The 24,626-nt window shown below is 30.5% G+C and overlaps 1 protein-coding gene across 2 annotated transcripts in view; it reads left to right on the forward strand.

Moving 5' to 3' along the window:
- LOC129984692 (hemicentin-2-like) overlaps nt 1-24,626 on the forward strand; it is a 580,433-nt gene that overhangs the window by 529,225 nt on the left and 26,582 nt on the right. For both annotated transcript variants that reach the window (XM_056094630.1, XM_056094631.1), the window contains 3 exons: nt 14,969-15,259; nt 17,425-17,712; nt 22,944-23,249. In XM_056094630.1, the coding sequence (XP_055950605.1) occupies nt 14,969-15,259; nt 17,425-17,712; nt 22,944-23,249 (885 nt within the window). The remainder of the gene's footprint in view (nt 1-14,968; nt 15,260-17,424; nt 17,713-22,943; nt 23,250-24,626) is intronic.

The following is a 24,626-nucleotide window of genomic DNA, read 5'->3' on the forward strand; positions in this document are numbered from 1 at the left end:
AACTCAAAAAAGCTTTGAGCTAGATGGTTGAAATCTGGTATATGATCTTTACTCCAAATTTGTAGATTTCTGTCAAATTTTGAATAAAATCTATGCAGAGAAAGTAAGTCTGTCCGAATATAAGTTAACGCGATAATTACAAAACGAAGAGAAATACATAGATAAATTCAGTACGCAGATTTAGTGCCTATGGTGTAGACATTTGCCAAATTTTCAGCCAAATCCAACAACGAATTGACTGTCTGTCAGTCTGTACTTTCGGAAATATGCAATTATCATAATTTAAAAACACAATGACTTAGATATATCAAATTTGATATGTTATATTGTGACTGCAGGTTTCGTTCTGTATCAAATTTTCGTTTCAATCGGTTGGGAAAAAATGTGCCTAAAATACAAATTCCATTTTTGGATACTATTGACGCATGCCAGAGTTTTAATCTCCAAGGAAAACGCAAAAAAATTTGTAAAACTGCTAAATTTGCGCAAAAAAATATTTTGTACCTATTGTACGCCAATGCCATGTAAGGCGTTCTCTGGCATGGCAAGTTCATTAGAGAGTACGTGAAAGTTTCGGGAAGACCATTTCCACTGGTTTAAAACAATTGTAGGAAGAAAATTCGAACACCATGCAAAAAAAAGTTTTTTTGCATATGTAATCATTATTTTACTATGGACTCTTGGTCATACGGGCGGATAGTCCATATCAGGCAAAACATTGTAAAATATGCCCCCAATCACTGTTGCATATTCGACAGCTGCAAGCATCTTTTGCATGTGGCAATATAAATTCACAGAAGTGACTCTTTTTATCTTTATATCATTGAGATATATCACAGAAACCATCTTAATAAATAGTGCAGACCGAAGGTACAAATGAATGTCTCACACTGTAGTGAATTGGATTATCGCTTGGACTCTAGCCATATAACCAAGCGGAATTACATAGTGCAACTATTACGTATGCAAACAAATTTTAATTTCATTTAGATTGTGTTGATTTTTTTCTGTCTTTTTCATTATAATATAAGTAAAGTATATTATTAGGAAGAATCGTTTTTTTATTAGGAAGTATTATGTATCTTATTGGGGACGCTTATTGGAATTGTGTACTTATTGAGCCATTATTGCTTATTGGAATGCAAAGAGTTAATCATTTAGTTAAATAATTCATTTTCGTTGTGATATTTATTGTTATATCAATTCATACAGAAAAGTAAATGGCAGTTAAATTAATAAGGTAGTCTAAGTAATTTTGCTTTTCATTTCTATTTCAAAATATTTAACGAAATAAGCAAAATTCTGTAATCTAACATGGAATCGGACTTATCATTGTATGTGAAACAGTTAATGGAAAATAATACTTAAGAAAAAATTTGAAAAGAAATCATGAAAAGGGAAATATTAAAGACTTTCTCCCATGAAATCTCATAATAAATAATATTTTATTCTTTCTTTTTATCTTTTTCCGCTTTGTTAAAAGGATTGCAGCTTAACTGCTTACAAGAATCAAAATTTATGATGTTTTGATACTTGATATAATGAATTACTCATCAGTAAATATAACTAATTATAAAGTTATAAAAAACTGAAGATGAGCATTTTTTGAGAAAATTTTAACTACATTTATCAGCATTAATGCGTTGAGCTGTTTCTATAATGATTCGGAAGCTATTAATCAACAAGTTAAAAATATTTTCTACAAGGAAATAATTAATTATTTTGGTTAACAAAATACCTTTACTTCCGGTTTAAAAAAAATTATTTTTTCTATATTAAGTCGTAGTGAAAATAAGACATTAAGTTTATTAAACTTGTAAATAACACATTATGTGCTTTTGCTTCAAAACAAGTAAGAGTGAATTAAGAATTTCTGTACCACAAGACTTAAAAAAAAAGAACATATCTCTAAATTGAGAATATTTTCATCGTAAACTTTTACAATCTTTTCTAAAGCTTAAAATGTTTTTCTAAAACAGTTATTGTAAATTAACTGATGCACGTACTTGAAGTAATGATATACGTTCATATTAATAAAAAAATTCTGGAAATAATACAAAATAAAATATTCTTGCCCTGAAGAAAGTTAACGATGAGACAGAAATGCATTTTGAAATTCGCCGTCATTGCATGTTGAATTACATATCAAAGATCTGCTTTTCTTTAGGAGTTTATATCACACATAAGAAATTTTTATAAAAAAGGAAGAGAAAAAAACGCGTCATGCATATGTTTTCAAATCTCTCCACAAACATTGTTTGCTCACATTATTTTCGTGACGATTTCTCCCTTCTCTTCATTTTAAATAAAACTTAATGTTTTAAAGAATTAAAATATTTCTTACTAACCCTTTCTATTTCCCTGAATTCAGTATTTTTATTCATCTGATAATACCAATTAAATGCTCGGAGTTAAAATTCTTCTGGACCATTTTAAAATCGGTTGGCGCAAAATTTCTCTACATTTATCTTCAAATGTTAGTTAATCAAAATGGAATTTTATTTTCACAGATGTATGGTTATATTATACACATCTAATTTAGTTATTAATTTAGTATAAGATGTAGCAAAAAATTATTGAAAAATAACAGTTGATTAAATGTAACTCTACAACCAAACAGAACAGAACATTTGGAACAAAGTTTATCTTTTTTATGAATGTTAGAAGTGGTTGATATTCCTTATCTTATTGGCAAATGAATTCTTGTTATATATTTGGAATCTCCTAAACATGTTTACTTAAATCATGCCAAATGTAACCCGAGTAATGTTTCTTATATTTTTTTTATATTTATATTTTTCTGATATTTATAAAGAAAATTTCATTGCTTTTATATAACTGAATAGATGCCATGAAATCAATGAACACAACTTACTTTTCCAGCGTTATTATAAGTCTACATTAAAGCCGCGTGGTCTGGTGGTAAAGTCTCAGAAGATTCCAGGCACGAGTCTCGATTACACCAAAAAACTATCGTGTAAGCTGGCCTGGTGAACGTTAAATCCTAAGGGATCAAATGTCTTCCCGCTGGTGAGGTGCGAAAACTTAGGAGGGAGTGCCAGCTCTGGTGTCATCCTCATCATCTGAACGGGGTTCAAACTTACGAGGTCTGCCCCGAAATAACCCTAGTGTTGCTTTAAAACGGGACCTTTATATAAATAAACCAAACCTATACGTCAACATCTTTACAAGAACAGAGATAGAAAGAAAAAGAACTATATATCACACAAATGTGGATTAAAAGTATCTAGAGCTATTTAATAAATTTAAGATAGGTGTGAATAAACACTAATAGGCATTCACTTAAAATCTGGATAATTATTCAATTGAGAATTTGCAATTAATACACATGACACAATATACAATATATGTACAACATAATACAGTGCCTCAATTCTATTTCTTCCAGTGATAGCGGAAGGAAAAAACATGTAATGCATATTTCGCATTATTTTTTAGAAAAAAGTTTTCAGAAAAGAAATGTTGGAACTCCCACTAAGCCAAAATTATCAGGCAAACGGAAGTATTGTCAAATTTTTCTTCCATTCTTTCCATAAAAATTCGCAACGCATCGGCATCTTAAAGTAAAGTGTAAGTCAATTCCACGTTGCATTCCATCCATTCATAAGATTATGATACACCCCTTCTTTCCAACAATAAATTGGAAATTGGCACGGTGAAAACAAACACAAATGGTGTTTGCATGCAGTTTCTCCGAACATTCTTCTACAAGAAGCTACATTTTCTTCGACGAAGCTGCCCGAAAAATAGATTTGTGGAGGCAGATGCCTTTAATTTCCCTCCGGGCATCCCCCGGCCCCAACAGAGGCCTTCAAATCCATTTAGATCTATGTGTTTTTCTTTAAGAAGATTTTCTTGCCATATTTCACGCGCGCACTGGTCCCAGCGCAAATCGTGTTTGCAAATCTTCGATATGCTGACTGTTTCATTATTTGAAGAAGGACAGCTTTCTGATGCTTTTACGGATGCATAGAATATATGTTTTCGTTTAGAAGTGAGACATTGATATGGATATCTACATATAATTGCTGTTAGGAATTGCGTAGGTAACTTTTCAATGCTTAAAATGATATGTGGTATTAATAGATATTTTAATTCAATATTGGGATGCGAAGAAGAATATATAAATGAAAATTGAATTTTAAATGAGTGAGAGTTGTTTCCTCAAAACTTTCTCGCATAATCTCTAACTGAGATTATGCGAGAAAACTCTCGCATTTTCTCTGAACTGATTTTACTCAAAAGTTGATAGAAATCGTCAAATTTGATGTAAAGACCAAATTAGTTTTTCAATTTTCTTTGTCACAGGTAGACAGACAGACATTTTTCAAAAAATGCATTTTATGAACTCAGGAACGTCAAAAATGTCAGCGATTAAGCTAAGTGAATGTCTCTTGTTTTTTCAGTAGCGCCAACTAGGGCCAAGAGTACGACTTAGCTACGTCATGCGTCACATTCGCTTGCACAACCCCATTTTACAGGGGGGCACATTAACACACCTCACATATAGAACAAAGAACAACCAAACCTGAACCGGGATTCGAACCCGGGACGCCCAGATGACGGGGAAGACACGCTACACCTGAGCCAGGACTTATACTTTCACATATACCATGTATACGAGAAAATAAAAAAAACACACGCTAAAATACCTTTTTAATGCTTTAATAAATGAATTGTTGGAATGAATTGATTTTAATTTTGTATTGAAATGAATTATCACAATTAATGGCTTAGGTAGTACAGCTTGTTGCATAATATTGTGCGATATTATATTGTACAATATTTAACAATATTATAAAATATTGCGAATATTGTACAATGTTTTACGATATATGAGTGCTATTCAGGATCTTGATGATTATTTAATTAGTTTGAAAATGGTGTTCCCTTCAAATGCAAATATATTTATAAAAAAATAGATGCAATTCGTTCCAGAACTTCATCTTGATTTTTAAAATTATTCATTTAGACTTTAAAAAACAACCTGAGAAGTATTACTATTGGTAAAGGTAGGAATAACTAAGGAGAGAGACGCCTAGATTAATAAATATATGCCAAAAATGATATAAACAAGTTTATCGTCATGCCGAAAAAGTAAAAATAAATACAAGGTGTTTTCAAATGAAAAAGTACGAAACGACACTGTGGGTATAAATGAAGACTTTATTCAAAGTATACACCATAGGCTTGAGCATAACGATCCCATTGATTAACGAGCCGAAGGATTCTTTGTTCCCAGAATGCCTGTGGCCGTGACGAGACCCAGTCCTTCACAGCGTCCTTGAGTTCGTCGTCCGAGTTGAAGCACTTCTCTTTCAGATGTTTTTTCATGGGACAAAACACATGACAATCGCAGGGCAACATGTCCGGGCTGTAAGGCGGATGGTCGAGCTGCTCTTACTTGAACTTGGCCAGTTCCGCTTGTGTGACCCTGGAGACATTTGGACGCGCGTATTATGGAGCAGAACCACACCCTTCGTGAGTAGCCCCCAGTTTTTTGTTCTTGACGGACCTGCGTAGTCTTCGGAGTGTCTCACAGTACACATTGGAATTAATGGTTCTTCTGTCCATTTCCATTCTGTCTTCACATGCACTGCATCGTCAATTGGACTGCGCTCTTTATAACAGCCGCTGCTTTCTCCTGCACATGCTGGCGCCAGCCCATGCTCCGATCTACGCCGGAGACTCCAATCGCATTGCTAGATGTCTCGCTACGTTCTCCCATAGCGGCATAGGCTAGGTCCCAACGTCCGCTACTTGTAGAGCACAGAAGAGCAGTTGCGTATTTTGAGACACTCCGAAGACTGCACAGGTCCATCCAGAACAAAAAAACTGGGTTATTCACGGAAAGTGTGGTTCTGCTTCATAATAATGCGCGTTCACACGTCTCCATGGTCACACGCGCGGAACTGGCTAAGTTCAAGTGGGAGCATCTCAACCATCCACCCAACAGCTGGACATTTCGCTTTGCGATTCTCATGTGTTTGATCCCCTGAAAAAACATCTAAAAGGAAAGCCCTTTAACTCGGAAGGACTTCGAACGCAAGGGCGCTGTGATGACTGGTCTCGTCACGGCCACAGGAATTCTGGGAAAAGGAATCCTTCGTTTTGTTAATCAATGGGATCGTTGCGCTCACATCTATGGTCTATATTTTGAATAAAGTCTTCATTTATACCCACAGTATAGTTTCGTACCTTTTCATTTGAACACCCCTTGTATAAATTACTGTACGTAAATTGGTTCCCATATATAGGCACTACATGCTTATATATATATAAAACATCGATCTAAGTTTAACGTCTCCATATTTTAGGAAGCAAATGGCAACTTCCGAATTCACCCAAAATATCTTTCGTGTCAATCGAAAATTTCTGCGAAAAGCCAAAATCAATTCTTTTTGTCTCACATTGACTATCAGAAATCGTTTTGACAAGTTAAGCCACTTCATTCTTTGTTGATGGCTTGTGACATCACGGTGCCATTTCTGTCCGTTCTATAAGATTAGATGCCATCAGTTAAAAAAATAAAAGGATGAACCTTACCATTCAAAGTAAAAAGAGAAGAAAAGTATTTTAATTTCAGTGTTTCTCCTAAGTAATTTTAGATTAGTCTCATAATAAGATATTCGAAGAAAGAGTAAAATACCATATTTCTAAATAGTCTACAATTTTTTTAATGAAATATGATTAAAATTAAATTTTGAGCTTGAATTGGAAACCAAGCATCATAATCACAATAATAACACTTCGAATTATGGAAAATGAAGCGTCTATCATGAAAATGAAGCGTCTGACTGTTCAAAACTTCAAGACCTACGTAAAAAAAATGTTCGGATTTATGAAAAAAAATTATCTTTTTCAGCATTTTATTTGCATCTCAAATAATGCTTAATAATTCGAATAAAACTGCTCATTTGCATTTTATTATATTTAAATGTATGCAATCTTTTTTTATGGAGTTACTATGCAAAATTTTACAAGCAGAAGAAATTCAATTAATTTAAAAAATAAAAAAAGTCCTTGCTTAGGGCAATCAAAAAAAGCTCTCATGATACTTTTGAACTATGGAATTCAATCCTCTAAAGCTAGCATTTAAATTCAAAGCACTTTAAGCGTCACTAATTACCCCAGAAAAGAGTTTTGTAAAATAATGTGTTTAAGCAAAGTATTGAGAATGAAAAGGGGAAAGGGGAGATTATTAAAAAGAGGGAACGTGACACAAGAGAGTGGAAAATTCTCCTCTCTTTCAAAATTCTCCTCTCTTTTGCGTTCCCCACTTATTGTTCCCATTTAACCACAATTAGAAATGAAGTCCCATTCGATAAATAGGGATTGAAATATTGAGATATTTTTTCATTGAAGAGATTGGCAAGATTAATAAAATGACACTAGAAAAGAAATGAGCAAATTTAAATGGAATATTATATTTTTTAAACCATAGTTTGATTGGGGAATGTGTTTTAATGGCCCAAAAGTAATCTTTAGACCCTTGTAAGCCATAATTATAATTAATTTTTTTTCTTTATATGGAAAAAATAAAAATATCAAGTTAGCCAACAGTGGAACGCTAAAAAATAGTAACAAATCCTTCTGGCTTATTATATTCTTTTAAGTTTTAATTTGCAGAATTTAATAAGAACTTTTATGTTCTAAGAACTGTTTTTAGATTACAAATTAAATCTGTTACTCTTGCCTATGTAAGCCACACTAACAAAAGAGTCACATTGAATAAATATGAATCGGAAATGCTCAGGCATTTTTTTTTCTGGAATGAATTGGCAACGCCAGTTAAATAACAAAGTTTTTTCTAATAGACTATGCATGCCAATATGCTTCTATGCTTACTATACAGCATCTAACGATTCGTTATGTTATGTTTTGTTGTTATATTTTTTTTCTGCTTGATGTACAATGATTATCAGATTAAATTGATGCAACTTATTATGGGCCATGTCATAATGAATTTATTCTAAAAAAACAGAATTCTCATTATATAAAAATTAAATATTTAAAATTAGCAACACCAATGAAATGGCGTTAAATGAAATATCATAGCATATTATTTTTGTTTAAACCACAAAAAGAAATACAGCCCTATTCAAGGAAAATACATACAGATCTTTTTCTGCACAGTGCCAGTGGAATGATTCAAATACAGAAACAAAACCGTGTTGTGGAAAACTGAATTAGTGGCGGGAAATTAAACAAAGAGCGGAAGCCATGTTTTATTTTCCACTGAGCGCTGCGGTTTCTTTGTTTTTATAAACAGCTAAAAGCAGGTGAGCATAAAAATCGCTGGATTCTATTATCTTCATTTAGTGGAGTTTAGGAAAAGGCTTGTTTTAATTAAGGCAACTGCGGAAGAAACTGTTTAGAAAAACTAATTTCATTGCCGCCATATCTTCCAAAATGTGTTCTTTCTGGACGCTCAGAGATTTACAAGGATTATATGATAATTTTTGTGAAGTTTATGCAGATTACCTTAGATTTTATGCGGTTGTGAGCATATATTTTAAGATTTTTTTTTTTTTTCATTTCAGAGTTGGGTAATTTTTTCATTCTAAATTTGCTTTAATTCCATGGGGAAATTTTGTTCAAAAAATTTTAATACTATTTAATATTAAATAACAAGTTAAGTTAAATTGGTTTAATGTTTATGAAGATACTTTGTATAATTTCGGTACTATACTTTCATGGAAAAGTTTTTTTAAGCGGTCGGCAAAAAGTTTTGTGGTTTGTTATTTGCAAAAGAATTTCAAATGTGAAGAATGTTTCTTCAGATCGGCAAATTAAATAAATAAATTCATTTTTTTCCATTCAGTATAGAAAAATACATTAATGCGAATTTTAAACCTATAAAATATGTATTCAATTAATTTATTTTCATATTAAAGATGAAAAAGGATTTAAAAAACAAAAAAAAAGTTTTTCAATCTTAGTCAGGAGATTAATCAAAGAAACTAATTTATTATCTTTATTTAATTATCTTTAGAAACTTTTTATTTGCCTAGATTATTATTTTTTTTTTCTTAAAACATTTATATATGCTATTTCATTTCCTGATCTACAACTTGAATAACAACACATATTTTCATGGACGAAGAAGTAAAATAAAACTTAATCTGTATATTTATAGATCTTCCATCTATAGAATTTTTACCTTCATACATTTTAATACAGCTATCATATCACTAAGCCATAAGAGTTTCCCTCCATATATGCATTTAATCTATTTCCAATCACACTATTGATAGTTTTGTCTTCCACTCATACTAATCAGTAGGATTTCTACCCCTAAGCGTCTAGTAAATAGTTTTATTTTCTTATTATATTACTATATATGGAATTGCAGTGCAGAAAAGAAGAGCAGCAACTATAGGAATAGTGAAAAGGAAAACATATATTTAATTCCAAATTCAGCTTTTCTCTTCGATATCCACTTTGCAATCAGAAATGAAAATATATATCATAATCCAAAAGATAAACAATCTTAATACATAATTACTTAATTATATTATAACTCTTATAACTAGAAATTAAAAATATTAATTTCTGAGGCATAATATATAAAAATAGAAACTTTTTCTATTAATGTATTTGAATGATGCTGAAAAAGAAATCGTAATTTACTATATTTCACCATATTTATTTTTAATTTTTTTTTAAAATCTATTTTTATATTAGAAAGACAAATTAATATGCATTCATAATTTTTTTACTGTCTTATTCCGATATATCTCTGATAAAGCATTCCAACCAGAAATCTAACTCTCAAATTCTAAGAATTTGATTTTTAGGAAGGGGTTTTTATTTTAGAATCACATCAAAATTAATTTCAGAGACCTATTCACAATACTATGACTTCATAAATGTTTCTTAATTAATAGAATTTAATTTTAGGTACATTCCTATAAGAAGACTACCTATTGCAATGATTCTTATGACATGGAATTCGGGAAAATTTCTTGTTCTTCACCGATCATGGTCCCTTAGAACCCCAAACCACCCTTCGTTGAAAAGTTTATATAATGTGTTTATAAAGCTTTGAACTTGTTATCTTACGAACAGGATAATTAGAGTAATTTTGTTTGGATTTTAATTGGCTTGGAATATGTTGTTAGAAATGTAAAAATCACGGACGAATTCGTAAATAGCCCATTTAACTCAAAAGCGGGGGAAGTGGTGGGGGATTCTAATTTTCATTTCTCTATAATTTTCTTAATATTGAAGAGAGAACAAATTAATCCATTTAGCCAAATTAGAGCCTCATTAAGACAAATAACTTCTGTATTTAAATTTTTTCGATAGCTGCAATAGTTTAAAAGTTAGAGGCTGAAAAATGATTTTCAACTACTATATTTGACTGTTTCTATTATCAACAATTTTTGTTGCCAGATAGTAACTTCGATATAAAGAAATCTATCTTTGCCTTCTAACTTGCTGAGAGGAATTTTTTAAAGCCTTGAAAAGAATTACTTCATATCACGTAAAGAAAAAGAAAATTATAATTATTTCGTTATAAATTAATATAAAATTACTATTTATAATAATAAATATTTCGCTTTTATTAATAATTTCGGTTTTTCTATCTACATATTAATAATAACACATTGTTTTTCAATTGTATTCAATAAAAGGTATAATTATGACCATTCTATAATTGCCTAATGTTATAAATTATTCCTTATAATCATTTGATCTGACATTTCATAAAATAATTTTGAACAAAAGGCATCTGTATAAATACACATTCTGATATTGATTATTTGCTATTGATTTATTATAAATAACAACATGATACACTTATATAGAAAACTCCTTTATTTTCTGTCATAATATCCAGTGAATTGTTATCTGTTATGTATTATTACATATATATATTTGAAGTCACTGTTGGTTCATTCAGTTCCTCAGTATTGATTTATATCAGTTTTGCTCTTAATTGGAAACAAAGCTGGTTACATCAAGATTTGTCAGTAACAAAGTACAATAATTCTAGTGGGAAAATTCCTCCCAAACATTAATCTAATTCCAATTTTGTTTTCCGAAGTTAATTAAATCAACATTAAAGCCAGTGTATCCATTTATAAGTTGTCCCAAGCAGTTCTGTAGAAAGACTTGAAAAATAAAATTGCGCCAATTCGAAATCAAACGGCTATGCCTTTGGCTCCGAAATAGTGTGTTTTAGTGGTGTCATGAGACTTAAAGAGCAAATATTAACCCAGTTGGCGAGGTGAAATTGTATTTCCGTCTTTCATTAGCATGCAGAGCGTAATTACAACCCCGCCATCTTGGAATCATTTTAATTTCCTTCAAACCTTTTTAGCAGATGGTACGGACTCCGTGTTGATTTAAATTACGGAAGGAGTCCCGAATTGAATTTCGATTTTCTTCCTGGAATAGAATCAAAGAAATTAGAGGTGGAATTGGTTTTGATGAGTTGATGTTGAAAATGTGCGATATTTTTAATTAAAATACTTTTTTCAAAAAATTTGGTTGATTTTCATGTTTGTGATTAAATATATCATTGAAGCCAAATAATGTCAATAATGGTATAAATACAATTATTTTCTTATTTTAATGATTGTGATAGATATGCATTAAACGCCATTTTATACAAAATTTAATATTTTTAAAGAAAAAATTATTATTGATTAAGAATTCTATATTATAATTATACATTTTTTATTATTTATAATTACCATGGAATTATTAAATTTTCTAAGTACAAAAAAACCCTATTTTTCAAGGAATTATCATTAAAAAATTCGATTCTTCAAAAGTTTTAGAAGAAACCTAACATTGTTTTATTTCATTAAAAATATATTTTAAGACCTATAAAAAAGGCTTATGTCTAAATTTGGTTTTAATTATACAAGTTTCTCTTGTAAATGAATATGTGATTTATAGGGTGGTAATATTTAAAGATTATTTATTTTAACCTCTCTATTATCGTTATTTTTAATCAGAGATTGAAAGCAATGTTTAAAAATGAATCCATATACTTCATAAATAAAGCGAATTGTTATTTATATACAGTGCAATTCTATAATAGTGTAATATAATCACTATATCTCCTAATAATAGAAGTGTATGTATGTGCGTGTTTTTGTTCTGTGCAGGTCAAATGATTTTACCTACAGCTACCAATTTTGGCACGTATATGCTTGGGAGGATGGAAATATGAATCCCAGAGTAATTTTATGAAAATTTTATTAGAAATTTAATTTAAAATTGTATTTTGGAGAGTTTTACATGATGACATCCGAAAAGATTATTGTACAAAAAATGAATTTTGCATTGTTTCAAAACATAAAGAATTGACTTTTTCATTATATAATACATGATTTTTTTTTCTGAAATTTTTGCAATTTTTTAAAAAATTTGTTCTTTTTTTTTCTTTATTTTAACAATAGATTACTTTGTTGTTCTAGAATTAAATCCGTTTCATCAGTATTTAAATAACATGATTTTCTTAAATTGTTGAAATCTAAAGAATAAGGATTCTGTTTAATATCTATAGTTAATAAGACTAATATAAAGATAAGAGAAATGATCCGGGCAACCGAGTTTTTAATAGCACGTCATGGGATTGGTCTCTTTTAGGAAGGATCATACATATAATGCCGATAATATATGTAAGGCAATTAAAATAACACCGATTTAATGTCTTAAAATTTCATGGAATCATGAATATGACGTTATATGTAAACTATTTAAATCAAAATAAATTTAACTAACATTCCCAGAGGACTGGCAGTCACCGGAAGTAATTAGTAAAGAATTTATTCAATTATATCTAATCAAAATATCTAAGCATTTTATTAAATAAATCTAAACAACACGCATCGACCTCACGCGGAATTATAATTAATAATTTTTAGAGAAATTTCTGCATTGTTAAATCAAAAGAATTAAAACATATCTCAAATTCCTAAAATTAAAATACATGACCAGTAGGAGATATTCAATCATAAAGCATTCCTGCCACAAATCAAATGCGACCCATTAAAGCATTCAGTCAAAGACTTAATGATCTTCGAAATCAAATCTTTCTTAATTTTAATAAAGCAAGGCAAGTTATCCCATGATAAAAGTAAGGAAGAATTAAAAATTACCATTCTATTTCGTTGTGATAATTTTTGATTTTATTTTGAACATTACTTATATCACTTATCATTATAATTAATGAAAATTATAATGACGTATGTGAAGTTACAAAAGACTTTTTGATATATCACTAAATGAAAAGAAATTTAAATAACTTATGGTAATGAGACCTTTTACGGCCTCTTCATTTAGAATTTTAATAGTATATGTGTTCTTTATCGAATTCTGTAAATAGATAATTAAAAGCTTTGTTTTGTGAATACCTTTAATGAATACGTCTTATATCAGGTCCTTAAATTATTCGCCACAATTGGCAAATCTCTAAATAAACAATTGTAAAAAATTCCCCGATTCTGAAGGCGAATGTAGATTCCTTTGTTCTTGGACGAAATGCAGGTATGGGGATCGTATTCAAGATGAATCTTAAGCGGAATTGGTTCTGAAATGAGCAAAACTCCGTCTTCGAGGTTATAACTGTCTACCACGTCATCGTTTAAAGAACTAATAGCAGTAAAACTTGAAGTTATATTGCTATGTGCTTATCTATAAGGAGCTTTATCGATTCTTAATTTCTATTGTATGGCTGATATTAATAAAACTTTTTATACAAAAATTATTCATTACGATATAAGAATTACTCGCCTAATTAGAAAAATTTATGTTTAATAAACATAAGAAAATGAAAATTGCAATATCTTGTCATTTCCATACTTTTTGAACCGAGTAAAATCCGTCCAAGATTTTCACTCACCTTACAACTCTTTAGCTCTTGTTCATTTCCAATAAGACTTATAGGCCGCGTTGCCTGGTGGTAAGGTCTCGGCTTGTGAGCCGTAGGGTTTCAGGTTCGAGACCCGATTCCACCGAAGAACCGTCGTGTAAGGGGTTCTGTTGCACGTTAAATCCGTCATGCCAAATGTCCTCCCGCTGGTGTGGTGTGGCGTGGAGAGGGGGGTGCCAGCTCAGGTGTCGTCCTCGTCATCTGACCGCGGTTCAGAATTACGAGGTCCGTCTCAAAATAGCCCTAGTGTTGCTTTACAACGAGACGTTAATATAACTAAACTAAACTAAAACAGTAAGACTCATTATCGTGTTCACTAGATAGTATTGGCAGGACACATATGCATATGTATAATGTAATTGCTTAGAGGCATAAAATATGAATAATTATTTGTGAGAGGTATGGTTTTAGGATCCGTGTATTATGATAGAAACAGATATGCAAACAGTTTCTTGATATCATGTCTTGCAAATTACTGCAATAAATAAATTTCTTCAAAAGAGTCTATCTAAATATATCTTAATTTTAAAAAATTCCTTAGAATGAATTTATGATATAAACTATGACATCTTTACTTATTTTGGTTTGTTCCAATTGATTATTCGGATTTTTTTAGCTCTTTTTCAGTATATATATATATTCTTCAGATAGCTAAATTTGAGAATAGAAGTGGGATGATACAGACAATTTTTATGACAGAACATGATCATGAAAAAAAAAAAAAAAAAACTATTCAAAATCCTTTGTAATAATATTAATTTGCATTGTTAATCATTTTATATAACATCTTATTATTGAACTTGAATATAAACAGAAAGGGATATAGCGACAAAGGCTGTTATCCCCTGGATGCGAAAAGGTACAATTAGTTGATATTAAAGTATTTGAAGACTTGAATAAAGATGCTTACACGATGTTCGCTTGTTATATCTTGAGACAAAAGAAAGGCAAAGAAAATGTTCAGCTGTTCAGTTTTAAGTATTTTCCAGAACGTGCCTCTGTAGACTGCACACTTTGCACATTTTATCAAGATAAATTTTTTTATTATTCCAGATGTACCACAGTTAACACTAAGACTCGGCAGCAAACTTCGCCATGCCCACATTCAGGAAGGCAATGACGTCTACTTTGAATGCAACATCCGGGCTTCACCTTGGGTTTCAGAGATAGGCTGGAAGTTTGAAGACCAGGAACTTCATACGAACACCAGCAATGGCATCATCGTATCCAATCAGAGTTTAGTTCTTCAGAAAGTACAGAGATCCAGCAGAGGCAGATACACTTGTACAGCAACTAACACTGAAGGCACTGGTGAAAGCAATGAAGTTTTCTTGAGAGTTCAATGTAAGTATAATTGTTTTTTATTATCTTTTCCATTATACTACGATAAAATTCTATTTATTAATTTTTCTCATCCAATGTTTTAACTGTCCATGTAATAATATTAAATGAATTTCTTTCCTGGAAATAACTGAAGTTCAGAACATACATCTTTTATCTCTTGGTATATTAGGTTTAAAACTTGCAAACATTGTTTATGTCTTGGCCAGTTCATCTTAGATGTTTTGTATCTAAATTTGACCTTTAACAGAATTTTAGTGGAAACGTAATCATAAATCCTTTGTCACATTCTGATAAATGAATCTCTAGTTTATTAACACATCCAATCCTGCTAAAGATTATAAAGTATTTTAGTATATAAAATTAAATAAAGTATAAATGCAGTATGTCCTTTATATAAAGGATTTCCTGGATATTAGAAATCTGGAAATTATTTTTTTGTATCTTTAATGATTCGTGCTAAATATCTAAGGTCTGAATTTGAGTTTCGGAGTTTTCCTAACTGAAGAATCCAAAATAGTATAATAAAGTACATATAATTATACCAGTTATACAAAATTATCCTTCATTGAATAAATGAAAAAAAAGCCCCTTACTCTAATGCACTTAAACTGATGTAAATATTCATTCAATTTCTTGAATAGCTATATTGTAACTATACTCAATCTATTTGTTTTGTTCTAAGAAAGGGTTTAATTTCTAATTGTCAACGATTACACAGCATTCAAACAACTCCACTTAATTTTCCAATAATTATTTTTCATTTCTTATCCGCTAAACTGCCTCTATTTTAGATATACATAGTATTTTGTTCTCCAGTTAGCATATTTTTCATAATTTACATTAAAATGTTATAAACAAAATATTTAAATATCATTCTTTAATTATATATACCATCGTCTATCCCTTGACTGTTTCTAAGCCTTGCAAATTTATTTTAGGAAAATGTACATGGAATTATCGGCATGGTATAATTGGGCCGATTTTGCTGTAATAAATTGCAAACTTTAGCGTTTCTTTAATTTCTTATAAATCTATTGATATTGGAACGAAAATTGTTCTAACTTGGCGCGGACTGAATGGCTCAGTGGTAGAACGCTATGAACTGAAAGCGACAGTTCTCAAGTTCGTATCTGACTGCAGGCAAGTTGCCTAATAATTGTTTTGCTATTGATTTATTTTCTGTTATTTCTCGTTTGTTCTAGAATGTTCTTATAATTTCTGGATCTTTCTAAATCTGGAATATTCAAATCATTTCATCTTGTGGATAAAAACAAATGCAAGGTTTAGTTCCTTGAATGAGGTCTCGAGTTAAGATTAACGAGTGTTATCTTTAACTTTAATTAACACATGGTTTATCTACGTTAACTTCATCTATGCGCAAAGTTGTCTAGGTCAGCTAGATTCTCCTATTTTTCTTAAATGAAAAATTGTCCTAAAAATGACCTAGATCAGCTGAATTTTTTTATGCACCCGTAATGAAAATCATTACTGACTAAGGGTTTTTTTCTGCTAAGATATGTTCGATTTTCATGTATGATTTATACCAATTATATCACAAAAAAAGTCTTGAAAGATTTTATGCACACATCTAATAAGAATCTGACAACTCGGAACATTTCTGCTGCATTTTTTCCAAAATTGTTTTTGATAGAATTTTATACTTATACTCATGCTCATTTCATATATACCATTAACAAATGGCTTTGTAATTACATGAATTCCAATTTTTTTTTTTTTTTTTTTTTTTACTTTGTGTATACATATTTTTAGATTGCGATAAATTCCACTTTATATATTTTATTAATGTGGACTCTAAGTTTATTTGATTATTATTACCATTTTTAAAAAAGGCTGGAATTTTTTTTTTTTGATTTAATTCAAAGATAAAATTAAAACAAACATTTCTTTAAAATCTATTTAGTAGGAAAAAAAGCAAAAACAATAACGATAAAAAAAATCTCGCCTACCAGCAAATAAACATAGATTCATTAACAGTTCAGAACAGCAGAGCTGCTTGATGGCACTAATAAATTGGCAGTACAGCAATAAAAGAGTCAAGATAATTTGATCCTACTGGCTGCCAATATGCTAACACATTTTATAAATATAGTAATAGTAGGCCTGGATTTACTTTAAACCCTATGTCTTTCTCTTGTGTCTCACAGATGCCCCCTTGTGCAAACCTGGACAGAAGATCATCTATGGAGCAGCCCGACACGAAGCCGTTCGAGTGACGTGTGAAGTGGAGGCCGACCCTCGCGAAGTGTCTTTCCACTGGCAATTCAACAACACGGCCGAGAGCTTAGAAGTGGTGACCTTCGTAAATGACGGAACGATGTCAACTGCAACGTATATTCCCAGGACAGAGTTCGATTATGGTACTCTGCTGTGTTGGGGAACGAATATTGTTGGGTCTCAAGTGGAACCCTGCATTTACACGATTGTTCCTGCAGGTAAATATTTTTCAATAACTCAATATCGATGAAAATTTAACACGTTGCCTGACTCATGAGTCGGCGGAAATTCATACTTGCCATCTAATTAGTTGACACCTATTATTTAATCAGATGACACTATCTCTACTAAGTATAAATAGGCATCATTTGATTAGATAGCTGTTCTGAATTCCGAGGTTAATCATGGCTGGAGATTTGAGCCTCTAATCCGAAATGAAGTTTAAGACTTCATTAATTAATTTACTATTAATTATATAGTTTAGATAACATGATACATACAAGAAAAGTATTTGATACCTTCGCGCCAGAGCCTGACTAAAGCAGGGGCATACCGGGCAGTTGCCCCGAGCCCCCACATCAGAGAGGGACCTCCAAATCGAAAAAAAAAGTTTATTTTACGTTTTCTGCTTTAATGAATTTTTTAAAACAAAATATCAATACAATGTAAAATTCGTCAGTTTTAAGTTTCTGCATTAATCTATCATATGAACACAAGAAAAGATCCATATTTCGTATATCTATAGCTTTCTAGGGCGGAATTCAGCTAACTTTTTTAATTTTAAGTTTAAATAGCATTTTTAATTAATTAACGAAAAGTATCATAGACAAATTCTATACACGGTTCTTCATTACTGAAGTAGTGAAGCAGAGGAACGGAGGCACCAAAGACGTTTTGCCCCGGGTCCCATTTAGGCTAAGTCGAGCCCTGCTTCGCCCAACACGTTAAGCTAACCTAATCCTGTAGCTGAAACAAAGGAAAACATTCTTATATATATAATTAACACAATTTAAAAATATATATAAATTCAGAAAAAATGTACCATAATAGCATTACAAAACATTGTTATAAAACTGGAAAGCTAATATTTAAATTTTGAAGCATTATGAAAATGTTTTTTTGCAATGATATGCTCTGAAATTATTGAGAAAACTAACATTAATAATTTCAATTAAATAATTTAATTTTTTTTTAGAAATCCCAAATTTGAATTCCCCCCCCCCAAATTTTAGTAGCTCTAAATCCAGTGATTTGCGCATATCATCAAGTCCAGTATCAAGTCTTTAGCGCAATTTTTTTCTACCTATATCGCATACCATCTGATGAAACTTGCAAATAGAATGCTTGAATAAATTATTAATGAATGAATGATAATTATTTTACTGTGCAATGTTTTTGAAAACTGATTCTTTAATACATGTTCATTTACTTGTTTAAACCATCATAGATTCCTTTGAATGAAAATCAATCTTCTGAAGTTCAACTAATGTTACTATTATAATTATCTGTAATAATATTAAATCCTCTGGTAAAAATTAAGGAAAAATAAACTTTAATTGCAACTGCAGGGTTAAATTTCCATTGCCGATTTTATTTGCAATTTTAAAACGTAAAGCTTTTTCAAGGCAAAGTTTGATTTCTATTCTAGTTGTTATTTACTCTAAATAATATTCTATACAATACTCTATACAGTTATTTACACTTACAATATAACATTTATGTTAACTTCTTTTTAATAAAGTGAGAAAATTTTGTATTGACTGCACGGATTAAAAATTGCATTATTTGAAATGCTGCATCAAGTTTCTAAGGGGGGGGGATCCTTCACAATTCGATGTAATATCACATTCGAAATTATTGTAATTCAAACATTGAAATAAGTCTCATATATTTCTGATTTAAAACTAAAATACTTTTGTTTCAATTATACTTTATATTTTATTTGTTAATTACTATATTTATTCCTTAGTACAATAAAATTCTCGTTCAAAAGTACCTTGAAATAATCTGTTAAGAACCTTGGAAAAAAAAAAAAGATTTCAATAGATATATAAAAATGTGAATTTCCGTGCCGCATTTCCATTTACTTATTAATTTTATTTTCCCATTTTACATGTCATTTACCGTTCAAATACAGCATAGTAAATAAAAATAACAAAAATGCAATTTGGAGTTATCCTTTTTCGCTTGGAAATTGGAATAATAACGACATGGTAAACAGTGGTTCAGCCTATTCAAAATGAAAAAGACATTCAGTTGAAAAATGAATGAGCCTTCACCTTTATTTATTTTATTTAAGTGATGTCTGTTTTTCCATAAACTGGCAATAATGTATGAATCGTTTGGAAAGAACGGGATGAGTTGTTTCTCACCTGCCGTGAGGTCTCTTTGTTTTACCAAATCGAATATATCGTTTGTTCCTGGAAATGCTTAAATAAGATGGGGGAAAGAGAGAAATAAAACAAAAAGGAGAGATATTTTGAAGGGGAGGGTCGCATATCATTTCCCCTAACGCCTGCAAAAATGGCTGTGTCCGGAAATGACGTAAGGTCACCATGACGACGAAAAATATGTCGACTTCTTGATGTTGCTTTTTCGTGATAAACTACTCGATTTCTGTTTTCGCTCGATTTACTATCACTCAGTTTTTTTTATTTATTTATTTTATTTCCTTCTTTGCACTTATTTCCCCTTTCCACCCTCTTCTGCGAATATCTTATACTCTGATTCTGCTATTCCAGAGGCTTTCTACCCTCTTCCGTTATTCGCGAATATCTTCAATTCTACCAGCTTTGCATATTTCCTTTAGAAGATGCTCGTAACCTATGAATAGGATTGGGGTAGAGAGGGGAAAAAGAATGAAAATAATAAATACGGCAAGAGGGAAAATGATGCGGAATCCATTCTTAATGTTTTCTACCCCCCCCCCTTTTCTTGTTTTTGTTATCAGGAAGTAAAGCGCATTTTTGGCAAAAATTCCTGTGTAGTTTGAATATAAGACTTCCAGACTAGAAATGCTTATTCACTTGAGAATAAGCAATGCCAGTGTCTTCAGCATTCAAAAGGAAAGAACGTGGCAATGCAAATTATTCTTCCAATGCCATGTTTCGAATGGAGGTTTGGTAAAAATGGTTACATGTTTCATTGTGTTTTCGATATATATATATATATATATATATATATATATATATATATATATATATTTGTGAATTCCATGCTGTTTTCCAATAATTAATCTACAGCTTGTTATGGAATTATCAGTGTTAGAAAATGCAAACTATATAGCAAGTAATATAATTTTTGATTTTTGTAAAAGTTAAGCAACATGCATTCTAAAAAATGCCCAAATGTGTTCTAAAATATAAAAAAAATTATTTATAAATTATTACATTATTATAGATATTATACATACTAATTCGAACTTCAAAATGAAACACTGTTCTTAAATAATTATTTTTATTTTCAATTATTTTTCATTTAAGAGGAATTATTAAACAAATTTGTCTTTGTAGTAAAAAGATGTATAATCATTTATATTTTATTTACTTTATTAGAAATATTATGTAGCTGAAAATTTTGTTATGGTTGAAAAATATTCTAATTTCTTTCCAGTTCAACAGACATTGATTTTGTTATACACTATGAAATTTGCATATAAGAATTTTTAAACAATATGTCCGATAAGGAATGTGTTTCTAAATTTTAAATTTAAATTTAACTATCTTGTTGCTTTATTTCTGATAATGGAATATTTAATTTATAATTCCATGAAAGTTTGGTTGTTTTATACTGACACAATTACAAAATTTGTCACATTTTAGAATTTTTTTACTTTATTTACGATAAAATTGCGAAAGCAGATGCACACGCATCAAAGTTCTCTGCCTCCTTATTAATGAATTTTTAATAGCTGAAGCTTTATTAGCAACGTAGTACAAAATTATTATAAGAAAGTTTCAGACGATTTTGCATCATATATAAATATGAATGTGAGCTTTAGTTCTTTGGAAGGCATTTTATTATAAATTTATCCTTTAAATGAATCTATTCTACTTATTTTACATTTTGAAATAAACAAAATCATGTTCTAAGACTGCCTTTTCTTCGTGAAAATATTTTTATTAATTCTTTCACCTTATTGCAATTTGTGCATTGAATAAGGCAGTTGTTTTTCTTGTCATTATGCCTTATTCAGTATTATATACTACCATTATTTTCTTTTTTCTAGCAAATTTACAACATCATATTTTTATGATCTTGCATATCTTTTAAATTTTTAATTACTTTGTGTTTAATTACATTAAAAGAAACTTCAATGATAAAGCAATTGTTTCCCATTTCAACTTTGTAGATAATACTTTTAATTAAAATCTTACATTAGACGAGTTGAATCCAAATCAAATATAAATTTCTAGAAGCTGTTGAGATTGAAGAAAAGTAAAGATAAAGTTTTTAAATCTGTATCTATATAAATGCCATTCTTGATTGCGATAAAATATTTATAAATATAATAATTTTGCAAATATATATATGTTCAATAGATCATGAAAAGTTAGCAGTGCATATATGATTCTGTTCAAAGTAGCAATATTCACATACGAATGTAAAACGAACAAAATCTGAACTGATTTGTACCATCTTAATAAAACTTCAAGGCGTGTTTTATCATGTAAATTAAGAATTTGTTGGATATTTGAAGAAATATGCTTTAATATGCATTTTTTCATCGTTTTAAAAGTGATATTAATAGCAAAATTTCGAATATTTGTAAAATTGTACAAGGTTTAAGGCATTCCTAATTTCATTGTAAAATATTTTTAAAGATAAGCACATGTATTTATACATGTATTATAACTGTACAGCTGTTTTGTCTTTGTTATATCAGTCCTTTAAAGAATTTTTGATTTATTCTTCCTAGTTAAATACAAGTTGACTTTTTTCCCCTTTACATCCACTATAAATATGAACAAAAACATTCTATGATGAGCTAAATCATTTGCCATGTCGATTCAAAAACAAATATATGAGATAAAATGTATATAATATTTTCATTCAAAAGGAAATACTAAGCCAAATATAATTTTTTTTCTATGTATGTAAACATAATCTATAATATCTAAAATATAACTATTAGTTTAAAAATTCCTTGATATTTAATCAAATCCTTCTTTAAACTTCATTGTATTTATAAGCAAAATTTCAATAAATTCAATAAATTTATGTCTCTCTCTCATATTCGGAAAGCTTTTTGAACTCTATTGTCTTATCTCAATATAGTTATATTTAATAATCCTTGCATCCACATAAAGTATGTAGGCTTAGTCAATCAATTATGACCGTTAAAGTTATTCGAAATATTGCATCGAAGTCGAATTAAAACTGGTTCAGTGAAAACCAACCAAATTTTTGCTTAAAAATTAGAATTTTAAAAGCAATATTATTTCTCTAGGTCCACCAGACTCTGTGGAAAACTGCAGCGTCACCAACCAAACGGAAGACTCGATGATTGTCGAGTGCAATCCGGGATATGATGGGGGTCTCCAACAACAATTCATTCTGGAGGTGCACGAGACTGCCCTGCACAGACTGCAGGTCAATCTCAGCGCCTCTTCCAACCCCTACTTTCACGTAAAGGGACTGCCATCCGGGACTCACTTCGTCGCAGTCGTCTACGCAGCTAACGCCAAAGGCAGGAGTCAGGCAGTGGTGATGAGGACCCATACGCTGCCTGGACCCGAAAGTCAAACTAGAAGAGGTAAAACAACCAAAGAATCAAACGTAGATATCGAGAAAAAGCATTATCTTGATGTGTTTTTGTTTTGGTATTGCAACTAAGTAGAAGCTGTTTTTGTGTTGTTAGCAATGGATTTTTTTAACCGAATCAATGAAATAAGATTGAATTTTTCCTTGTCAAACTCAAGCATGAAACGGTAAATTACCTTCAATTATAGTTTTAGGATTTATCTGAAATTTAATTTCATATATTTAGACTAGTGGTATAATTGTGATAACAAATAGTGAACCCTGAACAACGCACCAGATTACATCAAAACGGAAGTGATTACTTCTAATATACACTTAAGGTGTGTACTGTTACTTAAATTTTAATCCAGAAGAAACAATTGAGCAATTACCCTTGTCGAAGAAGTATAGAAGGATTTTCAGTTTACACACGAAAATAGGAAGAATTAGGATGAAAATAGGAAGAATATTCTGTCCATTTCGTGAACAAATACTATGGGAAAATTAAAGCATAACTTGTTTAAAACACAAACACCTTGCTTCTTTTTGCAAGACATAATCAGGTATTCGTTTTGTTAAATAGATGTCACATTCAGACACTTTGAATACATCCCTAACCTTTCATTATAAGATGCTTAGAGTATCTCTAAATCTCCATCTCTATGTGTGTCACCAATCTTCTGCCAAGTTTTGTTAAGAAAAATTATGCATCGGGCTGCTGAATTTTCATACCTTAAGTTATATAATTTCTTAATAAAATTAATGCATTTTTAACGATACTGCAGTCTTATCTTACTATAAAATTCAACATAATCTAGCGACTGTTGCAATTCATTTATGAAAATAATGTCTAACATAAATAAATGTTACCGTAATATTAACTTTTGCCAGAAATGAACTGAGAAGTGATCAGTGTTCTTGTGAAGAAGATTTTTTTCTATTATTTGCCAAGAAGATTTTTCGAAATGCTCGCTGCATTTATATGGCTGTAAAGTAAAGTTTGTGACTGTAAAGTAATCTCGTCATTAGCGCATGAGATTATTTTGTATCTTGTTCTTTAACAGCTAACTAATATCCAGTCTTTATAATTAAATATTCTACTTCGGCACTACAGCCTAGAACAGGTCATGACTGACCCAACCAACTTACGCCATCATCGCCGTTCCAACATCACAGATTTTCAGTTTCTGACATTAACAGGTTGTGGTCTTTTTCAACGTTGTCAAGTTATCTAAGTTGGCAGGTTTCTTTTCCTGACATCTGCAGGCTTGCTAAGTCTAAGCTCTTTTGCTGTGTTAGAGTCCTCTACTCTTTGTAAGTGTCCGAGCCACTTTATAATTTTTTATGATTTTAATGATGTTGGGCTTTCTGAATAGTTTGTGGCTGTAAA

The sequence above is a fragment of the Argiope bruennichi genome, chromosome 9 (genome assembly GCF_947563725.1).
Source record: "Argiope bruennichi chromosome 9, qqArgBrue1.1, whole genome shotgun sequence".
Lineage (NCBI taxonomy): Eukaryota > Metazoa > Arthropoda > Arachnida > Araneae > Araneidae > Argiope > Argiope bruennichi.